The following is a 21,182-nucleotide window of genomic DNA, read 5'->3' on the forward strand; positions in this document are numbered from 1 at the left end:
TTTAGCATATAGCAAGTTTAGGGCCAACCTGAGCTACATGAGGCCTTGCCTGAAAAAAAAAAAAATAGAGCAAACAAAAAAGTACATGTATCCTGAGAAGTTATCCTCATCAGGAGATTTTAAAAAATATTTTTAATACATTTTATTTAAATTAGAAACAACCTTATTTTACATACCAATCCCATCCTCTCCCTCCCATGAGATTTTTTATTAATTAATTTTTTGTCATGGGTGGCTTATTTGGGTGATGTCTGCATCACGTTGCATGCCTGGTGCCTTCGGGTATTGGATCCCCTGGGACTGGAGTTACAGACACGTGTAAGCCACCATGTGGGTGCTGGGAATTGAACCCGGGTCCTCTGGGGGGAGGAAAAAAAAAAGTCTTTTTAACTGTTGACCCATCTCTCCAGCCCGGCAGCTTTTTTTTTTTCTTAATAATTGCACTGGGAAAAAGCAAGACTATATAAACGTTAGTGCTCTGTAGGAGAGAACGAGAGATAAACCATTTCATTAGAATTGGTGTCTGTGGTTTGCCTGGCTGTGTTATTCAGAATCTCCCCTTTAATGTCCTACCAAGTGTTTATAAACATCTGATTAAGAATGCCATGCTATATTTTAAATAATGTGGAATTCGGTTAGTCTTCAAAATAGGTATGTGTTGTGCTTTTTGACAGGCAGGCATAAAGGAACTTGTTACTTGAGGCAGCAAAGCAAATAGTACTGAATAAAGTTTTCCCTCACAAGTGAATGTGAGATCAGAAAAAACAAAAACAAACAGAAAAATGAGATGGATATAATTTTTTAAAAGTATGTAGTTTTGCGTAGGCATGCTTGTGGCATAGAATTTTTTTTCTATGATTTGTTTGATAGGAGAAAGGTAACATACAGACATTGATATTTGTGGGTAAATGTCTAGTGAAATATAGTTCTAGGTAAGAGAAGTTATTCTTTAAAAAGCCAGATATATTGGCGCATGCCTGCAGTCCCAGCACTTGGAAGGTTGGTGGGAGAAAGGGCAAAAGGTCAAGGCTGTGCTCTGAATCAGAGAAAATTCCAGGCCATCTGGGCTACATGAGTCCCTGTCTCAAGAAAGCAATATATACACTCCAAAAGCTGTTAGCAAGTACCCATTTGTCTTCAAGTCTACTGAAACAAAAAGAAGTTTTTAAATATTGAAAACCAGAGGACATTGATGTCAATAACATTGGCCAGTTTTTAAATCATGCAATCCTGACTCATTAATGGTTTAATATTCTCTTCTGGTTTTTATTAGTTATTTCAAACATTCCAGAAATCCAGATATTCCAAAAATTCCAGATAAAAATGAGGGTTCATGGACAACAAAAAACAGTACAGATAAGACTGAAATTCTTACAATTCTCCCTAATTACACTGTTCTCTGTTCCTTCCAAGAAATTACTATTACCCAGGACTTGATGTTTATTTTTCCTGCTTATCATTATAATTTAGGTGTCTGTGTGCATAGCCCTAAGTAATACATAGCATTATCTTGCATATCTTAAAGCAACATATATTTATGATACCACTCTGTACCAAGTTTCTTTATTTAGATTGTTTTTGATATTTGTTCAAGTTGATGTCTAGTTCAATTTCCTTACTTTAGCCAAAGTCATAGAATATAATATGACTATTCTATAGTTTCTCTAGTTTCTTGATACTGAACTTCTAGACTGTTTGGGGTGTTTTGCTTTTGTAAACAATATAACACTGAGAATTCTTGTAAATGCATTCCTACTATTGTGTACGTTTATCCTTGGTGTAGTCATAGAGACTGAATTGCTTAGTCAGTTAGTATGTGTGTTCAGTGCTGTAAGAAATGACCAAGTTATTTGTCAAGTGATTGGGGTATGTCTTTACCTCATTACCAGCATTGGAGACTTCCTGCTTTCTACATTACCTTTGGTGTTATCATCAGACTTCTGTTAGTATGACAGGTATAAGATGGGATTTTATTGTAGGTTTAGGCTCCTCCCCCCCCCCAGTAATAAAGCATTTTTTTTATGTTTATGACTGGCTAGGTCTGTTTATATGTGACTTAACTTGCACATGTATTTCTCAGTTTATATTGTGGAAGCATTTAGATAATCGACTACTAATCTCTTGTAGGGTGAGTTGTATTGATTGGTGATGTTTTACAGGAAAGTACAACCTTCTGAACTTGTAGGGAGTGTCTGGACCAAAGAAGATAAAGAAATAAATTCTCCAAACTTATTAAAAATGATTCGTCATACAACAAACCTCACACTCTGGTTTGAGAAGTAAGTTTTTATTTACTCTATCTTATTGTTCCTCAGTAGCCATAATGTTAAGCCATACTTAAGCTAAAATCCTGATCTTGTAAAGAGGTTTCTTGTTTTCCAAGTGAGGTGAAGACACTTTTCTAAGGCACGGATATTTTGTTGTTCTTAGATGCATTGTGGAAGCAGAAAATTTTGAAGAGCGAGTGGCAGTGCTCAGTAGAATAATAGAAATTCTGCAAGTGTTTCAAGATTTGAATAATTTCAATGGCGTGTTGGAAATAGTCAGTGCGGTCAATTCGGTATCAGTGTACAGACTAGACCACACATTTGAGGTAAGTTTTAGTTTCAATATTTCATCTTTTGGAAGGGCAGATAAAATTAACATATGAGATTACTTCTACCTATTCTTAAGCAATTATTTTTTAAAAATCTGTCCTTTCCCTTACATACAGAGGTAGAATTATTAAAGTATGTATCAGCATATACTGGCAAGTGTGGATTTTTTCCAGTGGCACATTGGTAGTCTCATAAATGACAAAGAATTTTAAGAATATATTTAATATACAAATATTTCTTAGTTGCTTTTAATGTATAGTCAAAATATAACCCTTTCTAGAGCCTAAAATTATTTTATTTTAAATTATGGATTGTTTTATTTTAAACTATGAAGTAATATTTCTTTCAGAAAGTTTTGGAGATACAGAAGTATACAGATATTTTGTGTCTTTTAATTTAAAATTGAACACATTGTATGTAGATATTTGACATGCGTTTTATTTTTATACATTGTTCTGTTTATTAGTTTGTCTCTCAAAATAAAGGGTTTTGTGGGTGTAGCCACTATTTAGTGGCTACATAGTGTTCTGTCTTGTAGTTGAATTATAATTTAGTCTGTCATTCTATTTGGAAACAACTAAGTTATTTCTGATTTTCATTTAGATATGTAATTTATCATGGACCATTCATTTATTTATCCATGTGTTTCTGAAGCCCCAATTCTTTGCCTATATTCAGTTTCTAGGATGGAAGTCCCAGGTCATTTTCAGGCTTTTGGAACTTTTGATAAGGAGTTTACTATCAAAAAATGATATGTGTCCTGGGTATTACTATATTAAATTTTTACAGATTTCATGGGCCAAAAATAAAAGTTCTAATTTTTTATTGTATTTTTAAAAAATAACTAGGGAGATTACTATTGCTAATGTATTTATTAGCCACTTCCATTTTTTTCTTTATAGTTTCTCTGGTCATGCCCTCTCATTTTTCTTGTGGGTATTGTATTTTACTTATTTATATGGACTTCTTAGTCTGCTAAAGACATTAAAACAGACTATCAATAGACCCCCAGTTTCTGTATCAAGCAGAGTCTCTTCACTGTGGGTTCTTCCTTCATTTTTGTGCCTACAAGAGTTTCTCCCAAGTGAGCTGTAGACGGTAGGACCTCAAGTGTCTTATCATGATGTTGCCTTTAGAGACAGGTTCTTAACATCACTCTGAAAATCAGTCTAGCATTGTATTTAAAACTAAAACCAGACATACCCTTAGAGTAGAAACATAGAGAACAAATATTGTTCTCAAATACTCCAGACCATAAAGTCACCTGAGTACAGACATGGTGATTCTAGCATTGTTTCAGTAGTAGAAAACTGGAAGCTACCTGGGTGCCCGTCTGCTACAGAATGATAAATGCATTGTCCTGCACAGGTAGGAGGGATTGTTGTCCCTGAAGGTGAAAATTGAATAGGATCTTTGTATATTCCTCTGGGAGAATATTTGTGGATTTGTTTTTGTTTTTGTTTTTGAGAAAAACATAAGAAAGCTTCAGAATGACTATAATTCCACTCTACTGTAACAAATCCAAGCCTCTGAGTAGATTTGTGCAAGTATGTGGTTGTCAGGGATGTGAATGAGTAGTGGGCCATTTGCTCAGCATGTGTAAAGTTCTGGGCTCAAGCCAAGAGGTGGGGGAGGAGGGGAGGAGGAAGGGAGGGAGGGGGAGGGAGGGAGGGAGGGAGGGAGGAAGGGAGGGAGGGAGGGAGACATATTTTGATTGATTCACTTTTGCAATTCCTAACACTGGCCATTTCAGTAGGAAAGGGGAAAAGCACTTATTTTTTAAATTTATGTGTTTTCAACTTACATGTGCTTATCTGTTAAAGATAGTAACACAGCCACTTACATTAATAATTTTAATTCTGAGGGCTGGAGAGATGGCTCAGAGGTAAGAACACTAACTGCCTTTTCCTAGGACCTAGGTTTGATTTCTAGTACCCACATGTAGTCTGTAACTACAGCTCTAGGAAGTCTGACATCCTCCTCTGACCTCTTTGGGCACCAGGCACACATCTTGTGCACAGATGTGCAAACAAATGAGAATAAATAAATCTTTTAAATTTTTAATGAAAAAAATACTATTTTAATCCTGATTTTGTAAAACTGAAATTGTGTTCATTTTGGAGGTTAAACATTAAGGGGTTTTAATATTAGGCAACAGTATTGTAAAACTATATCTTATATAATGTATAAGGAATAATAGCATCAAACATCTGTGTATCTGGCATCCAGATTCATTAGCGTTGGGGGTGCTCATACCATAGCATACATCAGTTCTCTCTCTCTACCATGTGGGTTCTAGAAATCAAGTTCAGGTCAGAAGTCTTGGTAGCACACACTGAGCCATGGCGCTGGCCCACTCAGCATATCATCGACTTTCTTTCCACTTTAGAACAGTGTCTTAGTTGGGGTTTCTAGTGCTGTGAAGAGACACCATGACCATGGCAACTCTTACAATGGAGAAACATTTAGTTAGAGTGCCTTGCTTACAGTTCTGAGGTACATTATCATTGTGGCAGGAATCAAGGCAACATGCTGGCAGATATGGTGCTGGAGCTGAGAGGCCTTACATCTTGATCCAACGGCAACAGGAAGTGAACTGAGACAATGGGCAGAGCCGGCCTCCACAGTGACACACTTCTTCCAACAAGGCCACACTTCCTAAAACTCCCTTTGAGCACCGTTTTCTTTCAAACCACCACAAACAATTATGAGTTTTGTGCTTTTAATTTCCTCCCCCTATTTTTAATATTTGTATCTATATCATTTCATTTAGCATTTTTCATAATTTTTATTTAAAAGTGGTGTGTGTGGATGGGGTGCACATGTGTGCAGAAGCATAATAGATGCATGCACAGATATCCCTCAGGAGTGCCTACCTTGACAGAGTCTCTCTACGGAACCCTGGGCTTGCCAGGGAGCCCAAGGACCTACCCACCCACCTCTGCCTCCTCAGCACTGAGATTACAAGCAAGGGCCATGACGCTTGGCCTTTATGTGATGCTGGGTTCAGACTCGGGCCCTCATGCTTGAATAGGCTCAGATGTCCCCCCTTCCCCCAGCCTAACTATGCTCTGTGATGTTCAGTTTAGCAGATCCCAAGACCCCAGTCTAGTGTTTTGTCTTTTATTAAGTCTTTATTGACCCCCAAGGCCTAAAGCAGGAGGATTGAGAGTTCAGGACAAGCCTTCACTGTATAATGAAACCCCATCTCAAACAAAACAAAGATCTTTAATTTAGTTGAAAATTCATTTTGATTTTATTTTTGTTCTATATGGCTGCTCAGTTGCTCTCACACATTTATTCGAAGTCCACTTTAACCCACATAGACCTATTGTGCCTGCTGTATCATAGGTTAAGTGTTCATGTATTGGTTTGTTTCTGCTCCGTCTACTTTTTAACCTCTGATGTTTTTTTTTTTTCTGTGTAGCATGTCTAAAATACCATTACTTTAGAATCAACCCAAGTTTCACATTTTTAGTTTAACAGGAGTAGTGTTTAGATCTAAGTCACTGAGAAAGAAGTGACAATTTTATAGATGGATGTGGTGTACCTCTCCATCGGTTCCCATTTAACACTTTTTATGATTTCCTGACAGACACTGTCACTCTTTTGTTATCTATACCGGAGTCTTTTTAAAAATTTCCTTTCTCATGAAAATTTTTATATCTGGAAATACAGTTGAATTTTGTTTGGCTTTTATATATGGCAAGATTGCTGTGTTCTCCTATTAAAATTCCTATTAATGTATATGTTTGAGCTATTTTCCCCAGGGACAGTTGGGTATGATGTCTGGAAGGTGGCAGTATTATTCCCTGGTCTCTTGTTGTCCCTTGTTGGTGTAGGCAGGGGCTTGTGCAGAGTATTGACTAAGAGCTGTTTATTAAACAGCCACATTTGTGTTCTTCTTAACATAAAGGAAATAGATACATGGTTCTCAAGCATGAGGTTACTATGGGTTTGTGTTTATGTATATGTGCTTATATTCCTCATTGCATTGTAAATTACTTTATTTCCAAAAAGAAAAATGTAGTAATGAAACAAAAAAGAAATGCCTATGTTTACTTCATTCACTAGATTTTCTTCAAGTTTTCTTAACTTCCTACAGTTTTCTTATTGCTAAACTTTGCCCTCAACCTCAAAAGACCATTTAGTCAAAGAGCATTTAGTCCTAAAGGGTCATAGTTCTTCTTTCTGATGCTGCAATTTATGCCTGGGTGATTAAAATGTTAACAAATAAGGTCCTAGGAGAATATTTTTTTTCTTCTTATTTATTTATTTATTTATTTATTTATTTATTTATTTTTATAATTGTAATTAGACCAATTTTAAATTAGAAACAAGCTTCTTTTACATGTCAATACCAGTTCCTTCTCCCTCCCCTCCTACATTGCCCTCCCCCATCCCAACCCCTTTCTGTTCCCCAGAGAGGGTGAGACCTTCCATGGGGGAATCTTCAAAGTCTGTCATATCATTTGGAGCAGGGCCTAGATTCTCTCCTGTGTGTCTAGGCTGAAAGAGTAACCCTCTGTGTGGAGTGGACCCCCAAAGTCCATTCATGTACTAGGGATAAATACTGACCCACTACCAGAGGCCCCATGCATTGCCCAGACCCACAAATTGACATCCTTGCTCAGTGGGTTTGGAACAGTCCTATGCTGGATTCCCAGCTATCAGTCTGGGGTCCATGAACAACCCCTTATTCAGGTCAGCTGTTTCTGAGGGTTTCTTCAGCCTGGTCTTGACCCCTTTGCTCATCACTCCTCCCTCTCTGTAACTGGATTCCAGAGTTCAGCTTAGTGTTTAACTGTGGGTATCTGTTTCTGCTTCCATCAACTATAGGATGAAGGCTCTAGGATAGGATATAAGGTAGTTATCAATTTTATCATTGGAGAAGGGCATTTAAGGTAGCCTCTCGACTATTGCTTAGATTGTTAGTCGGGGTCAGCCTTGTAGATCTCTGGACATTTCCCTAGTGCCAGATTTCTCTTTAAACCTATAATGGCTCCCTCTATTATGGTATCTTGCTCTCCTCTATTCTTCCCTGATTAAATCTTCCTGCTCTCATATGTCCTCCTCTCCCCTCCTCTTCTCCCCTTCTCTTTCTTCTTACTCCCTCTCTCCTCCCCCCATGATCCCAATTAGCTCAGGAGATCTTGTTCCTTTCCCCTTCTCTGGGGGACCATGCGTGTTTCTCTTAGGGTACTCCTTGTTTCCTAGCTTCTCTGGAGGTGTGGATTATAGGCTGGTAATCCTTTGCTAGATCTAAAATCCATCTATGAGTGAGTACATACCATGTTTGTCTCTTTGCAACTGGGTTACCTCACTCAGGATGGTTTCTTCTAGTTCTGTCCATTTTCCTGTGAATTTCAAGATTCCATTATTTTTTTCCACTGAGTAGTACTCCATTGTGTAAATGTACCACATTTTCTCCATCCATTCCTCAGTTAAGAGGCATCTAGGTTGCTTCCAGGTTCTGGCTATTACAAATAATGCTCCTATGAACATGGTTAAACAGATGTCCAAGGAGAATTTTTTATTCCTTAGTCTTCTAAGTAGACTAGTAGAAAGAACACAAATTCTTAGTTTTTTATATTTATAGATTAAAAAACAGGGTTACTCATTTTAACAATTTCCAAAGGAATAAGACACTCCATTTTAAAAAATCATTTTAAGTATTTGCAAAATTTTATAAATTCTAAATAAAGTTCTTTATTCTTATGGATCCTTATATGATTGAATTATATTCAACTTCCATGTTTTAAAGGCATTGCAGGAAAGGAAGAGGAGAATTCTGGATGATGCTGTAGAATTAAGTCAGGACCACTTTAAGAAATATCTAGTGAAACTGAAGTCAATCAACCCACCATGTGTGCCTTTTTTTGGTAAGTTACTAAATATATATACTGTATTTTGAAGATCAATGTGTTGTAACCAAAAGGGACGGGGTCTTTCTAGATAGGTTGTCCTTATACATATGAATTTATCATTTGTCTGTACTGATAAATAAAAGGCAAAAATCTCTGTTTCCTTTTCTATATAATGAAGATCAAGATAATTGTCTCTAAAAGTTGTTACAAGAATTTAAAATATTTTTCTTAACACAGTCTTATGAAGACTCTTATGAAGTACAGCTATTATTTTTATTTATATGTATCACAACTGCAATATTTCGGTGTTTTTTTAATTATTATAAAAGGGCTTTTATAGAGTCTATAAACTCAGAATTGCAACATTACTAATATAAATTCTATTGGGCAGAGCTTTAGAATGTTAGCTTTTATTAAATATGATTATGTGGAGCCATAAATACACACTCTGAGAAAAGCATCATTGCGCACATTTTGTGTAAATATCATCGAGTGTGCTTATAGACACCTAAGTAGTACCAGCCAGTCATTTATTATGACCTCTTTAGAGTTGTTTCCTTTGTTGTTGTTTGTTTTGGATGGAGTCTAGCTTATATTGCCCAGGTTGACCTCAAATTCCTAGGCTCACCCAGTTCTGCCTCTTCCAATATGCCATGCTTTTAACGTGGCCTTGAGACACAGGAAATGTGAGGCAAATGCCAGTGTGGCACAGCACACTGTTTACAGTAAACTTTTCCTTATAAGTAAAATTGCACTTTAAAATAATGGTAAAACTCTAGCATAGTAATGCATGTGCAAGTAACATAACCGTCCTTTATGATTACAAAATATCATCTACCTGATATACTTATATTGCCATATGTTCATATGATGGGTCAGCAACAATCTGTTGTTTATACCAGAGTCACCAGAAACTCCCGAGTCATGCACTGTGCTGTAGTATTACAACTGCAGCAATTTCTTCAGCTCCCTTTTTGTGAAACCCGTCATTAAACATATACTGTACTACTGAGCTACACCGAGGCCTTTATTGTAATCTCTTGGTACCACTGTTGTATATATTGTCTGTGGTTTAAGCATAATTATGTGTCACGTGACTGACTTCGCTATTGGAATTGGATGATTCATTTAAATCAAAGTGTTTTAACCTTAGCACTATTGATTGAAGAGGGAAAATTGTTGTGAAGGGTTGTCAATTACCTTGTAAGGTATTTAGTCGCCTCCTGTTGCTTAACAATGAGTGGTAGTACCCCAGACTTGTAATTACAGAAATGTTTAAACATATTCCCAACTCTCCCTGAGGGACAAAATTGCTTTTATTGAAGAAACACTAGTTTAAATGAGTCAGTGATTATGCATAAAAATGGATTAGAACCTTTTTCACGGTCTAAATGATGGGTTCCAAGAAGCAGTTTGTCTGCTGTTCTTAAACAAAATTGCTTAATTTGTTAATAGTCACTTAAAGACTATTGTTATTAAATATTTTTAAATCAAATATTAAAACATTTCTTTAGACTGAGTTTTACCCATGGTGTTTGGATATGCTTAGTTTGCCATTTCTTAGAATAGTAGCCTTTGATTTTAGTAATATAGTCTTCATTTTCTTTTTATTTAAACTCTGTGCTACAAATTAATAATCACTCTGGGCCTGGGAGTTTTGCCTTTTGGCCTCTTCAGACGTGGCTGCTGGGTTCTACAGTGTCTTTCTGCTCTCCTAGACCAGGTGTCTTCCCAAATGATTGATTAAACAAGACCAGTCTTAAAATAACTTGAATTGCTTTTTAACTAGGAATATATTTAACAAATATTCTGAAGACTGAAGAAGGGAACAATGATTTTCTAAAGAAGAAAGGGAAAGATTTGATCAATTTTAGTAAGAGGAGGAAAGTGGCTGAAATTACTGGAGAAATTCAGCAGTATCAGAACCAGCCGTACTGCTTACGGACAGAACCAGAAATGAGGGTAAGTGTTTCTTTGTCTTTGAGAGAGATGGCGTTAAGTCCTATGTAATCACTAAGAAATGTCATAGTGATGCACAGTGCTCCTTTTTGCTTTTGGAAGTAAGTTAACCTCCACCTAGCAAGGTAAATATAGGTGTCTACACTGTCGGCACTCACTACAATCAAGTAGAGGTGTCCACACTAACAGCACTCACTAATGTCAGGTAGAGGTGTCTACACTTTCAGCACTCACTACTGTCAAGGAAAGGTGTCTACACTATCAGCACTCAGTACTGTCAAGTAAAGGTGTCTACACTGTCAGCACTCACTAATGTCAGGTAGAGGTGTCTACACTGTCAGCACTCCTCACTAACGTCAAGTACTTTCTCCTGGGAGTGTTGCTTCTTTGTGTATCAGTTCAAGCAGCTCTTCTAGAAAGTGACAAAGGGAATGGAACCATACAATAGAATAAAACCCACTGCTTCTGAGTGATAGCCAGTTTAGATATTCCACATATGCCAATACAACATTGAATGGTTCATCCTGCCATAAAATCACCGTGGGGCTTTGGAGAATAGTAGGTATATATGTATGCATCACAGATTGTTTTTAACATTCTGTCAGTTAGTGTTCCATTATGAGTAGTAATATTTAATATGGATTATACAATACCACAAAATATGGAATGAATTCTAAATAAGAGTAAATTATAATACCATGTTCATGTAGATGAGTTTTATGGTGTTTTTGCTTGAGGTTGAGAGCACATTGTAAGTGTCAATCACATTGTAACTATCACAGTCACTAGTTACATTGTAACTATCAACCACTGGTCACATTGTAACTATCAGTCACTAGTTACATTGTAACTGTCAATCACTAGTCACATTGTAACTATCGGTCATTCCTTACATGTAGACAACTAAGAAAATGCAGAGCTTCTATAAAGCCCAGATTAGAGTCTGCAATGCATTTCCTATAGAAGTAATGTTGTACTGCATATAGTTGAGTACACTTCTGCTGGTATGTTTATGTAATCCTCACTGGGCTTCTTACCATCATTCAGAGCAAATCTGCCTTCCTTAAAATTGAGTCCAAGTAAATTTAAAATTAAACAGGCCCACGCATGATGGTTTATGTATGTAATCCCAACACTTAAGGGGTAGCAGCAGCTGGAGGATCAGGAATTTGGGACCACCTGACAGATAGAGGCAGCCTAGGCAACATAAGACCCTGTCTCTGCATAAATAAATAACTTAGGCATTCACTTTTCAAGCCATAGTTAACCAATTTAAATACTGAAAAATAAGGCAAAGGTTGGGAAAATCAAGAATGTGTCTGTTACAGCTTTACAGAGGACAAAATTACTGTTGCCTGATAGCATCTTTGTTTAGCCAACTTGTGAATTCAAGTAGGAATGTATGTTAAAGCAGCAATGTTTCTGACATTTGTAGGATGAAGATGGCTCATTTTACCTACTGCTAAAGTAAAACCCAATGTCTACTGTTATATGTGCTCCTAACTATATAAAATTCAAAAAAACTATACAGCTGGGCATGGTGGCACACGCTTTTAGTCTGAGCACTTGGGAGACAGAGGCAGGTGGATCTCTATGAGTTTGAATCCAGCCTGGTCTACAAAGCCACACAGAGAAACCCTGTCTTGAAAAACCAAAAGAATATAAATAAATAAATAAATAAATAAATAAATGGTAAAAAGGCAGCCAGACATAGTGTGGAAAAAAAATTTAAGTTAAGCTAAATCCAGTAATTAGATTCCAATGCTCATTTTTTTTTTAAGAAAGCATAAGAAATGCATTGAAAAATTTGTGCACAAAGAGTTTAGAATTAGCATAACAATGAATTAGAAAATACCTGTTTGAATGACTGAATAGAGATTAGTGAGGGCAGTCCTAGAACATCTATTAGATGATTAATGTATTCACACACATGATAAAGGCCATTAGATACTCTGTACTAAAAACTAGAAGCATTGATGTCTTTGGTTAGAGGAAGAACTCTATCCCCCCCTCCCCCACTTTCTTTTACGTTTGAGCTACATCCCAAGCCCAAGTGTAACTAACTCAAACCATTTCATTATTATACAGTTTAAAAACTGAGGTGCAGAGCTAGTGAGATGACTCAGCATTTAAGAGCATGTACTGTGTACACAGGACCAAGTAGCTCCAGCTCCAGGGGCCCCACAGGCACCCGCACTCATATGTGCACACATGCATTGTTTTGGGCATTTTACTAACTCACTTCAATTTTCTACTTAAAAAAACTTAAATTTAAGCTTAGGATATATATATTTGAAGTAAATATTTTTGGATAAATACAGTGTTTTGGTCTTACGGGATAGCACAGAAAAGTTTAAAATTATAATTATATTTAAAATTACTTTTGAATATACTTTAATCCAGTTATTGTCACATTTTTTCCTGCTTATCCACATCCTGTGGTTTTCCATCATAATCTTCATTGTAAACTCTGTTGGTAGATGAATGTTGGTAATTTTGCTATCATAGTGAGAAGGAATATAGTTGCTAAGAGACAAGTGATGCTAATGACTGAGCTGAGAATCCGTTCATATTAATTAACTATGTGGCTAGGATATAATGTCCTCAGAAATTGTACAGTCTTGGTCATAAGTAGAGAGTAGAATAAGCAATCTTTATGAGCATCTCAAATACTGTGATGTCTTAATTTGTTTTAGCGATAATGTTAATAGGATCTTATTTTAGTAAGACCAAAGTTATATACATGTATTATTTCTGTGTTTAATTCTAGAGATTCTTTGAAAACCTTAACCCCATGGGAATTTTATCTGAAAAAGAGTTTACAGATTATTTGTTCAACAAGTCACTAGAGATAGAACCGAGAAACTGCAAACAGCCACCTCGATTTGTAAGTTCACTATAATTATGGGAATTTTTTCTTTTTTTTTAAAAAAAATATTTTCAATGTTTAACAGCCTGTTGTCTTAAAATTGTTATATAAATCAGTTGCTGTTTTGTTGTTTTACTCTACAGTACTATTCTGTTTCTAAAATTATATAAGGTGGGGATGAAACTCAGAGATGAGTGTTTGCCCATATGAATTAGACCCTTTTGATAGGAACTGATTTTTAAAAATAGTACTGGATATAGAAACTAGGTTCTACATGAAAGCAAAGTATCCTTCATTTTAGTACCATTATTTAGCTGTTCATTTTTTTTAACCTCCTGACGTAAGAGGAAAGTTATAAGAAAGTGAGGCCTAAAAGCAAGTAGCTGGATGGAACAAATAAAATACCAGGGAAAATGACTTGCAGTGTCAGCACATGCCTTTAATTGCAGAGGGGGACAGAGGAAGGGTGGATCTCTGTGCGACCAGCTCTACAGAGTGAATTCCAAGACAGCTAGGGCTACACAGAGAAACCCTGTTTAGGAGGGAAAAAAGAAAGGAAGGAAGAAAGAGAAAGAAAGGAGGGAAGGAAGGGAGGGAGGAAGGAAGGAAGGAAGGAAGGAAGGAAGGAAGGAAGGAAGGAAGGAAAAGGAAAGGCAGGCCAGCCAGGGAAGGAATAAACAAATGTATCACAATATCTCTAGCATGACTGTGGCTCCTGCCATTAGGGTTCTGTGGTTACACTGGAGGTTTGCAGTGGCAACAGCAAGAGTGGAAAACCAATCTTAAGTAGCCAAAAGTAAGACAAGGTGTGGAAAGGAATAAAAACAATCAGAACAGTGGTTCTTAACCCACCTGATGCTGGCAACCCCCCAGCCATAAATTGTTTGTGTTGCTACTTCATAGTTCTAATTCTGCTACTTTTATGAATCATAATGTAAACATCTGTGTTTTCTGATGGTCTTAGGAGATCCCTGTGAAAAGGTCATTTGACTCTCCCAAGGCATCGAAACCCATAGGTTGAAAACACCTACTGTAAAATCTTGTTAATTCTGTTAGTATAAGAACAGCCAGGTATCCTCAGCCATGTGCACAGAGCCTCTTTGATTAATGGAGTACCCAGAAGGTTCTCAGTAAAGCTCAGTGACAGAGCTCTGGGAGGGTGATGCCTCTGTCCTCTGGGGATGCTGGCATCAGCCAGGGGCTCAGCGGCTGCCTTGGCTCTCCTGTTGCAGTTTGCAACACCTGTAGTCTCCACAGGTACCTGTACACATGCACACATGCATACACGCACACATACACAGACACCATTAAATATAATAAAAATGAATATGTTGGAAAAAAATTGAGGCTCACTGGGCGGTGGTTAGCATCACTGTTTGCTCATGCAGAGGACCTGGGTTCAATTCCCTGCACCTATATGTCAGCTTACAACCACCTACAACTTCAGTTCCAGAGGATCTGATGCCTTCTTCTGGCCTCCATGGGCACCAGGCTTGTACATGTTGCATATACATACATGCAGGCAAAACGCCTATTCACATAAAATAAAACTTAAAACTGAAGTACATATACATATTATGTCACATAAATTCTGTTTCCTGGTAAATGTTTGTGAAATTAACATACAAGTGGTGTGAAAGAGAAGTTTAGGATCAAGTATTTAGGAGCAAAAAAAAAGTTGTTTACATGATAATTTTCAGGAATTTTATTGCTAAATTTATGTTTTGAAAGATTTAGTTATGGAGCCCAGGATAAACAATCTAATCAAGACTGGAAATTACTATAAAAATGCCACAGGCTGCCCTTGAAGATGGTGATTTTATTATCCCTTTCAAATAAAATAGCTGTTGGTTATAAACAAATTGCATACACGTTAGTGCTATTTAACTATACTTACTTACTTCTCCTAGCCTAGGAAATCAACCTTTTCCTTAAAATCTCCTGGAATAAGGCCTAACACAGGCCGACATGGCTCTACCTCAGGCACATTACGAGGTCACCCGACACCTTTGGAAAGAGAACCGTATAAGATAAGCTTTAGCAGGATCGCTGAGACCGAGCTTGACTCAACAGTGTCAGCACCCACCTCTCCAAACACACCGTCCACTCCCCCTGTGTCTGCTTCTTCAGACCACAGCGTGTTTCTAGACGTGGATCTCAATAGTTCCTGTGGTGAGTAGATACATAAACCTCTTGGTGAGAAGAGGAATTTTAAGTCAGTCATTACTTCTTTCCAATTGGGGAGCTGTAGAATCTTCAGTACTCATGTGTGCTGGTCAGTTTTAATTGTCAACTTGACATAATCTAAGTCACCTGGGAAGTCTTACTAAGGGAGTGTCTAGGTCAGGTTGACCTGTGAGCAGGTCTGTGAGGAACTGTGTTTATGACACGGGTTGAGAAGGGCAGACCTGACTACTGTGAGGAGGAGATCCAGAACTACACACAGTGGATGTGAGCCATATTAATACACACCTTTAATCTAGTGCTCAGGAGGCAGAGGCAGGTGATCTCTAAGTTCAAGACCAGCCTGGTCTACATAACAAGTTTCAAGCCTGCCACGGCTACATTGGGATATACTGTCTCCTAGAAAACAGTGAAAGTGACTAAACACGAGCATGCAAATACTCACTGCTCTCTGTTCCTGCTTATGGACTGTAACAGGGAACTGTGGGCTCAAATAAGCTCTTTCTCCTCAGACTTGCTCTTGTCAAGGTATTTTAGCACAGCAACAGGAAGCAAAACTAAGATACTATGTTGGTGTGGAAAGTGGCATCTAAATGTGGAAATAATGCTTAATATAAGGAGCAGAGCATCACTTATGCATTGTGTATGTGTGTGTGTGTGTGTGTTCTAATTTGTTAATGAAGATTCTTTATTACGTTTTGTAGTAATGGATAATAAAATAAGGACATAAATTCCATAAAAGAAATTAAAAGGGATTATGATAGAGAAAAATTTACTTAGTCTACAAAAGGAAAAGCATCCTAGGCACATTGAGTATTAAGTTCAAGTTACACTAGCATGTCAGAAGATGGTGATAAAGTTTTCTGTTTATTTGTATAGTGCATTTTACTTTTGCAGGGGAGTGATAGTGTTAAGACAGGGTCTCTCTACAGAGCCCTAGCTGTCCTCAATATGTAAATAAAGCTGGCTTCATACTCACAATGTAGACCAGGCTGGCCTCATACTCACAGAGATCCACCTGCTTCTGTCTCCCAAGTGCTGGGATCAAAGGCATGAACTAGTGCATTTTTTAAATGAAAATATCTAAAGAGATCATCCATGTTAGCTTTCTATTGAAATGAATTTTTCTCTTTCTAATAGGCAGTAATACCATCTTTGCTCCAGTCCTCTTGCCCCAGTCAAGTAAGTAAGATATGTTGGTTACAGTGAAATGACTATAAAGATCATAATCTGGCTGATTGAAGGAATGCTTACATTTGGGGGCTTAGCAACATTTAAAGAATAAATGAAACAAATGTTTTTCTTTCATTGTTCCCTCTGCCCCTCACCCCACCACCACAGATGCTAGGCAACTACAATACTGAGCTGCAACCCCAGACCAAAAGAAAATTTTATAAATGGTCTGAATTACTTACAACTTTGTGCTGTTAAATTTTGTTAATTTTCATTTAAATCATTTTTACCTGTGTTTTAGAGACTGAACTTTTCCAAACTACTGCCCATCTTCAGACTTCTTAGGGATCAAATTAAGTAACTACAGAGAACACCCAGCATGTGTCTTGGCCTGAGATGTAGAGTAAGTCCATCTCAGTTGCCTGGCTTCTTACCACTTCCAATTGATTTCCCCAGAGAAAAGATACATGTCAGTTCTTCATGTTTGTAGGGTACCTATCTGCATTCAACCAACCACAGTCTGAAACTGTGTTAGCCAACAGGGGCTGCACCTGAACTTGAACATGCAGAGGCCTTTTGCCATTGGCATCATTCCCTAAACAATGATTTACATAAGGGTTACATTGTGGTGAGTAAGAGAAGTAACATCTAGTGACAATTTAAAGTCATGGGCTCCATACATACACTCTGTCGTTTTATTTAAGAGACTAAAGCATCAGGAAACAGGTGTACTACATTATATTCACTAATGCCATCAAACCAGTCACCAGATACCAAGGGACAACTGTTACCAGGTTCCCTGACTAGCCTTCTTTGATCATTCATTCTTCATATCTTATTTACTGAAAGGATTATTTTTAGTAAAAACTATTCTACTATTCATATTTCATAATCTATTAAGTAAATGTTAATCCCTTTTTAAAAATCTGTGTAGTAATGTGTGGGTGCATGTTTGTGTGGGTACTTGTGTATGTGCACAAGTTTGAACACATTCATGTAGAGATCAGAAGTCAACCTCAGATGTCATTCTTCCCGCAGGAGCTCTCACTAGCTTGGAGCTCACTGATTAGATTGGACTTACTGGCCTTGAACTCCAGGGCTCCCCCTGTTTCTGCCTCCCCAGTTCTGGGATTGCACATGCATGCCACTATGCAAAGCTCCCTCTTCCTCTATCTCTTTCTTCCTCCTCCTTTCTTTCCTCTCTATTTTTTTTTTTTTTGTGGGGGAGTAGAGGGAGAAAAGCAGTGTTAAATTTTATTTGTAGGTATATTGATGTGTCCATTTTGGCATGTGTTGAGATCAAGCTCTGGTCCTCACGTGTGTGCAGCAAGCACGCTATCGGCTGAGCATCTCTAATGTTGCTAACTTTCAGTATGCATTTGTTTAACAAATCACCCAAGTAGGATCACAACTTTGGGAATAATTCTCTCTATCTGGAAGAACTCTGCATGTAGCATCGTGAAATGTATGTGATTTAGACATCAGAAGAGTACGTGTAGTCCTTGAAGTGTTTTGTTCCATGTATTTTTGAATGTTTATGAAAATGACATATGAAAAGAATGTCAGAGGCAGATAGTGCCATCAGATTCTTAAAATGACCTTAGCAACAGTTCCCTGCCTCTTGCTCTCCCCCTTGTTCTTGTTCTCGGATGGCATGTTCATGTTCCTAAATGATGTCACTATGTTGTTCTCCCTTCTGGATCGTTACTTTTAGACAGTTAGGCTTTGAAAGCAGCACATTCTCCCTTGTATCATGTGTGGATCACTGCTAAGTCATGTGTAGCATGCTTGATACACTGCCTTTGTAGTACACCTGTTTCCTGGTGCTAATAATTGACTCATTCCCACTTTGTGCTGTGCGGAAATAGCTGCTCTTTACATCTCTCATGTACTTTCAGAGCAGTTTTCCATGAAGCCAGGCCACTTAAGAAACTGATCTGGGTCTTTACAATTCTTTTCTCTTTAACTCAAAAGTGTGTTTCCTGGTGTCCTTCTTAGTGTCTCTGACACAGTAAGTATATTACAGGCTCTGTCACTAATTGAAGCTTCAGCTCTGCATATTTCTTGGCTTTATTGAAATTTATTTAGGTTTCTTTTGCTTTGTGGTGGAAATGTCCGTACTCTGTGTATTAGTGACATACTTCCAGCTCTAGGCCTAGCTCTGCCATGTCATTTCCAGAGCAAGCTGACTTTCCAGAGAAAAGACTCTAAGTCAAGTGCCCAGTGAAACTGCTGCGCGTGCAGTGAGGAAAAAAGGTTTCCTTTCTAAAAGAATCGTAAAAGCCTATCGTTAGGACTGGGAATGCCTCTCCATGTTATGGTGCTTGCCTCGCACTTACTTCTAAGGCCCACCAAACCAACAGACAAAACCCAGTAAGCTTTCCAAATCAGCTTTCCAAATCAGAGAGAAATAGCCAAGATGTTTCCATTGTATCTTACTCATTTTAATTGTCCTGATGCTTGGCATTGCTGTATTGTTGTTTATTCATTATTTATAGCTGTGATAGTTTGCTCTTCTAAATAGTCTATCAAATGTGTACATTTGCTTACTGTGTTTGGTTGAAATACAGTGGAGTCCATTAGCAGTATTTATATTACCAACTTTAATTTGGGATTGCTTGTTTATGCATAATAACTAGATTTATTTTGTATTGGAAATAGAGTTTCTATTTAGAATGGTCTTCCTCTGGAAGCTAATGTGCCACATGTACAAACATATATACACATGTACTCACACACATTTTCAGGTTTTATTTTGGTTTTTTTTCCCCTTTAGTTTTTCAAGACAGGGTTTCTCTGTGTAACTTTGCCTGTCCTGAACTCCCTTTGTAGACCAGGCTGGCCTCGAAATTCATAGAGATCCACCTTCCTCTCCCTGCTGAGAGATTAAAGGCATGCTGGGATTAAAGGCATGCACCACCACCACCTGGCTTTTGTTTTGGATTTTTAAAATGCTTTTAGAGGAGGGTTTTGTGGTGACATCTTGCTTGTACAAATAAAGCCTGTCTGATGGTCAGAGGATGGAGCTTTCCAGGAACTCGCTTTGTAGATCAGACTGGTCTTGAACTCACAGAGATCCACCTGCCTCTGCCTCCCAGTGCTGGGATTAAAGGCATGCACTGCCACTACCACCCAGCTAGCTCAGTTGGTAGAACATGACACTCTTAATCTCAGGATCATGGGTTCATGCCCCATATTGAGTGCCAAAATGTAGATGGAATTCTTAATTGGTCTAATTAATAAAAACCCGGAGTCAGATATAGAGGAAAATGCTGAGAGGTCAGAGAGAAGGAGCAAACCACTGCCACACCTTACCTCCTTAGCGTCTCTGCAGACAGGAGAGCGAGTTCCTGTTTCTCCCTGCTTATGTCCTGTTTCCATCCTGCTAGCTCACTTCCTGTCTATCTGTGCAGACCTCCAGACCTCTTTGGTTAGCTAGTGGCAAGCTCCATCCTCTGATCTTCAGACAAGCTTTATTTGTAAAAGCAAGATGTCACCACAGGGTTTCTGTTTTGTTTTTAAGGTATTGATAATCAAATCTAAGGCCCCATGCATGCTAGGCAAGCATTCCACCACTGAACTACATCCTCAACTTTATTTTTTCTTTTAACATACTTTTTGAGACAGTCACTGAGTTGTCCAAACTGGCCTTAAAGTTTGTGACCCTGTTCCCTTAGTACATCAAGTTGCTGTAATTACGAGCCTGTACCACCAGGGCCAGTTCAGAATTTCATCATTAATCTTAATAATGTACCTTCAGCTACCACATGCCAGTCACCATGGTAAATCCTAGGGTTATAAACACATGCACAAGGTGTCCTCTAATGCTTAGAATTTTGGTGGAGAAGACAGATGCACAAACAAACAACTATGGTTTGACAACCATGGTACCAAAAAAACGATCATAAGCTGTAGTGGAGTTTTGTCCTGTACCTGTACTGTGAACATAAACCAGTTTCTTCTCCCCCAGAGACTTTCTTCAGCTCATGTGGAAGTTTACACAAACTGAGTGAAGAGCCACTGATTCCTCCTCCACTTCCTCCTCGAAAAAAAGTTGACCATGATGCTTCAAATTCCAAGGTAGTCATCTAGACCTGGGTTTGCCTCAACTTATGCAAAGTTGTGAATCTTCAAAATCATACTCATCTTTAGAGTATTTTTAGAGTGTGTCAATCACAATTTACCCACACTCTATGGATTTTCAACACTTAGATAGTCATATTTGAAAAATACTTTAGTCATTTAATAAATTTTTTAAAAAACTTTTTTAAAAAGTGGGAAAATTCTGATAATCAGAAGTACATTGTCTTTCTTGTACAGATTCGGTAGGTGTGTGTGTGTGGCGGGGTGAAATTCCTATTTGAAAGAACCTGAAAACTTTAGAACAGTGCTACTCAAATGTAAGGGCATGTCTGAATCTTCTGAAAAACGTCTTACAAGTGGGTTGTTGAGCCCCAGGTTATAGGGCTACAGTTGGACCTGGGAATTGGCTATGCTAAGCCATCTCCTGCTAAGACTGACACTGCTGGTCCC

The 21,182-nt window shown here is 37.9% G+C and overlaps 1 protein-coding gene across 2 annotated transcripts in view; it reads left to right on the top strand.

Moving 5' to 3' along the window:
- The window catches only part of Sos2 (SOS Ras/Rho guanine nucleotide exchange factor 2), a 93,627-nt gene that overhangs the window by 70,144 nt on the left and 2,301 nt on the right, over positions 1-21,182 (top strand). For both annotated transcript variants that reach the window (XM_027418159.2, XM_027418158.2), the window contains exons 15-22: positions 2,160-2,279; positions 2,431-2,593; positions 8,362-8,479; positions 10,254-10,426; positions 13,194-13,310; positions 15,203-15,464; positions 16,617-16,658; positions 20,620-20,729. In XM_027418159.2, the coding sequence (XP_027273960.1) occupies positions 2,160-2,279; positions 2,431-2,593; positions 8,362-8,479; positions 10,254-10,426; positions 13,194-13,310; positions 15,203-15,464; positions 16,617-16,658; positions 20,620-20,729 (1,105 nt within the window). The remainder of the gene's footprint in view (positions 1-2,159; positions 2,280-2,430; positions 2,594-8,361; positions 8,480-10,253; positions 10,427-13,193; positions 13,311-15,202; positions 15,465-16,616; positions 16,659-20,619; positions 20,730-21,182) is intronic.

Source organism: Cricetulus griseus, chromosome 5, assembly GCF_003668045.3.
Source record: "Cricetulus griseus strain 17A/GY chromosome 5, alternate assembly CriGri-PICRH-1.0, whole genome shotgun sequence".
NCBI classification, from domain to species: domain Eukaryota; kingdom Metazoa; phylum Chordata; class Mammalia; order Rodentia; family Cricetidae; genus Cricetulus; species Cricetulus griseus.